Below are 3,302 nucleotides of genomic sequence, written 5' to 3'. Positions count from 1 at the left end.
ATCATATACTTTAAAAAATGTTTGTAAATTTGAAATAAAGTGAGAAAATTTAAAAATGTTCACAAGCTTAAAAAATATTCATGAACTTCAAATATATTTATGAATTTAACAAGCTTACAGGGCCCCAACGGCCCACAAGTTTTGACGCACTGGGACGACCCACAACTCTTGACGCACTGGGAGAGTTCAAATCTAAGAGGCTTAGTACCTTCATAGATTCTGGACCCGAGGCTTATGATGACAATTGTGAACACTAAAGGTAATTCTCAAAGAAGAACAAAGAAAACTGAAGGTGAGACGGAATAGAAGTCATAGAATCAACATTCAGAGCATTCATGCATTGTAGACCCAAGATTAATGAAAGCTGAAGGTGAGACAGGTCACGTTCAGCGTATCGATCGCCTGGAAAGCATTCGCTGTATTGATTATATTTCAGACCTTTTATAACATATATTCTTGTGCATAGTTTCCTTCATTCCTTGCTCAATTCTTAAGCAGATTTATTACTCAATTCTGAAGCAGATGTTTCTGTGGAGAAACCTGTCCGTGGCCAAGTTTTCAGCTAACCCAACGAATCTTTCCAGCTAACCGAGCATTTTTCTCTTGATCCTTTCCATCCGAACTATACAAGCAAAAAAAAGGCTCAAATTTTGTCTATGCAAAATCTGCATTGCACTCAAAAACAGAAGGATTTATTTCTCATTTATTCATCACCAAATCTATTGGCGATTACACAAGTAACTGAGGAAAGAAACGCACTACAGAGATGTCTCACCAGACTCGCCAAGAACAAGACACAACTGTAGCGGTTGCAGACCTCGCACACACATCAACCAAACTGGCTCCATCCCTGATGATCATACGCCGAGACGCGTGCACTCAGCCGGAGATCTGGATGGCCTTCACCTCGGGCTTCTTGACCTGGGCCTTGGGCACGGTGACGGTGAGCACACCGTTCTCCAGCCCGGCCTTCACCTCCTCCACCTTGGCGTCCTCGGGGAGGCGGAAGCGCCTGACGAACTTGCCGCTGCTGCGCTCCACGCGGTGCCACTTGTCGTTCTTGTCCTCCTTCTCCTTTGTGCGCTCGCCGCTGACGACGAGCACGTTGCCGTCCTCCACCTCCACCTTGACCTCCTCCTTCTTCACCCCTGGAAGGTCGGCCTTGAAGACGTGCGCCTCGGGGGTCTCCTTCCAGTCCACCCGGGCGTTGGCGAACGCGGCCGTCTCGCTGTTGCCGCCTGAGATCGCCGGGATGATGGAGCGGAAGGTGTCGAAGGGGTCAGCCCAGAGGTCGGCGAAGGGGTCGAAGACGTTGCTACGCCTCACGATCGACATTGTCGGTGTTGCTTTGGTTTGTGGCTCGGGGAAGATTCTGTATCGGATCGTAGGTAGGAATAGGATGCTGTTGGCTTTTGCTTGACACTGATATGAGTTGGGATGGAGGGCGATGGAGGCCAGGTATATATAGGGTCGCCGGGTGATGCACTTGAAGCGTCTCGAGGTCTCTCCAGTGGGGACGGGCGTTTGGTGGTACTTTATCGCTTTCCAGCTCGGCTGTGATCTTCCCTTTCCTTCTATTTTCGGCCTGGGAAGGTCCTACCGTGTTCTAGAGCACTCTCCTGCTTCGCTGTTGGTAGGCCTTCTCCTTTATTTTGCTTTGTATACTGTTGTACAGACACTCTGGAATGTGATGGGGCCTTTTCTAGGAGAAGACATGGAGAACTCGAGGCGAGTCAGGAACGCACCTGAGCATACGACTCGCACGGGAGCTGAGACCAACCGAGAAGACCACCAATCAAAGACCAAAGCTACGATCCAAATAAAACACTCGCAATCACCTGTCAGTGCAAATATCCACCGTTTCACAGTTCACACACGCACTTTAGCTACATATCAGCTTAAATTTTGAGTCAGTCGATTTTTTTGACCGTTGATTGCTACTTCAAGATGTGTGCTGGTAGTTTCTTTCCTGTTGTGTGTTGTGTCCTGTATTGGGATGGACGTTTTTTGATTGACCCCTATTTTGGGTCAGTCGATTTCTTGTTGGGCTGAAGCCTGTTACATGTTTTCTTATTAGGCTGTTTGCGTGCGTTTTTACTTCTGCTTTTGTCGGTTTTTATGGATATATTTTGGATGTTGGGCGAATATAAAATATGTACACGTAAGTAATGTATAATTCGTGTGTAAATTGTAATTTTGTGAAAAATGCACTATTATGTGCCACTATTCATTTGTTATTACTTTTTTTTTGCAAAAGTGCCACTTTTATATGCTTATTCTTGCATATTTTTAAAAAGCTCAATTTTTATGTATATTTTACGCAAATTTTGTCAGTGTTTGTTTTAGATATTTTTCCCATTTTCTTTGTTCTTAAATGGTAATACCAATGCCACATATTCATTCTTTCTTTTGTGGGTACTTTTGCTTTATTTTTTATTCCAGATTTCTGTTTCTATGCGTTTTTCCTTTTCCTTTTCTCTTTCCTTTTATTGGTTTTTTTTGTTTTTTGTGTGTTCTAGTTTTTCTTGAGTGTGTGTAAATATGTGCACACAAGTACTACATGTATACATTATATTAGAGTATGGAAATTTCACTACTATATGTCTTTTCTTACATATTATAAAAACTGCAATTTTTTACTAATCTTGAAAATAATTTAGTTTTAAGTTTTTGTTTCACTTTCTCTCTTATTTAAGGGTAATACTACCAATGACACTAGTTCATTCCTTTTTCGAAACCTATTTTTTATGTACATTCTACTACTATATGTTAGTTCTTGCAAGCTATAAAAAGTGCAATTTTATGTGTAAATTATGTGCAAATTTACCATGATTTTTTTCATTCCTTTCTTCCTAAAGGACGGTACCAATGCCACTACTTCATTCTTTTTTATAAAAAGTTATATTTTTGTTTGTTTAAATAAGTATACACACAAGCACTATACAACATGTGAGTAAATTATGGTAGAGTGCAAAATCGTAATATTATATATTCGATGTTTGCATATTACTAAAAGTGCAATTTCAGTGCAGGCCCGTACTGCACCCATGTGCAGGGTGTTCGACCGAACAGGGCCCCCAATTTAGCAGGGCCCCAATTTTCTAACTAATGACCAGTTTAGCCGTGGCTAATTCTCCCATAAAAAAGCCATGATTAGTCAATTAATCAAGTAAACACTAAGTACGTAGGAATCCACAACAAATTACTCTCAAGACCGTATCTCACGCACGGCTCCTCCTCTTCTCTCTCTGATCTCTTTCTCTTAGTGCGTCTTCCCATGGTCCTATAGCAGCTCCCGATTC

At 42.0% G+C, this 3,302-nt stretch overlaps 1 protein-coding gene across 1 annotated transcript; it reads right to left on the bottom strand.

Annotated features, from left to right (window-relative positions):
* Window positions 1-670: 670 nt before the first annotated feature.
* On the bottom strand, window positions 671-1,419 carry LOC119343321 (16.9 kDa class I heat shock protein 1-like). The gene has a single exon (XM_037614345.1). The coding sequence runs from the start codon at window positions 1,333-1,335 to the stop codon at window positions 880-882; it is 456 nt and encodes a 151-aa protein (XP_037470242.1). The 5' UTR covers window positions 1,336-1,419; the 3' UTR covers window positions 671-879.
* Between the last annotated feature and the right edge of the window lie 1,883 nt (window positions 1,420-3,302).

This window comes from Triticum dicoccoides, unplaced genomic scaffold (genome assembly GCF_002162155.2).
Source record: "Triticum dicoccoides isolate Atlit2015 ecotype Zavitan unplaced genomic scaffold, WEW_v2.0 scaffold122913, whole genome shotgun sequence".
In the NCBI taxonomy this organism is placed as follows: domain Eukaryota; kingdom Viridiplantae; phylum Streptophyta; class Magnoliopsida; order Poales; family Poaceae; genus Triticum; species Triticum dicoccoides.
This window is presented reverse-complemented; position numbering and strand designations above follow the sequence as displayed.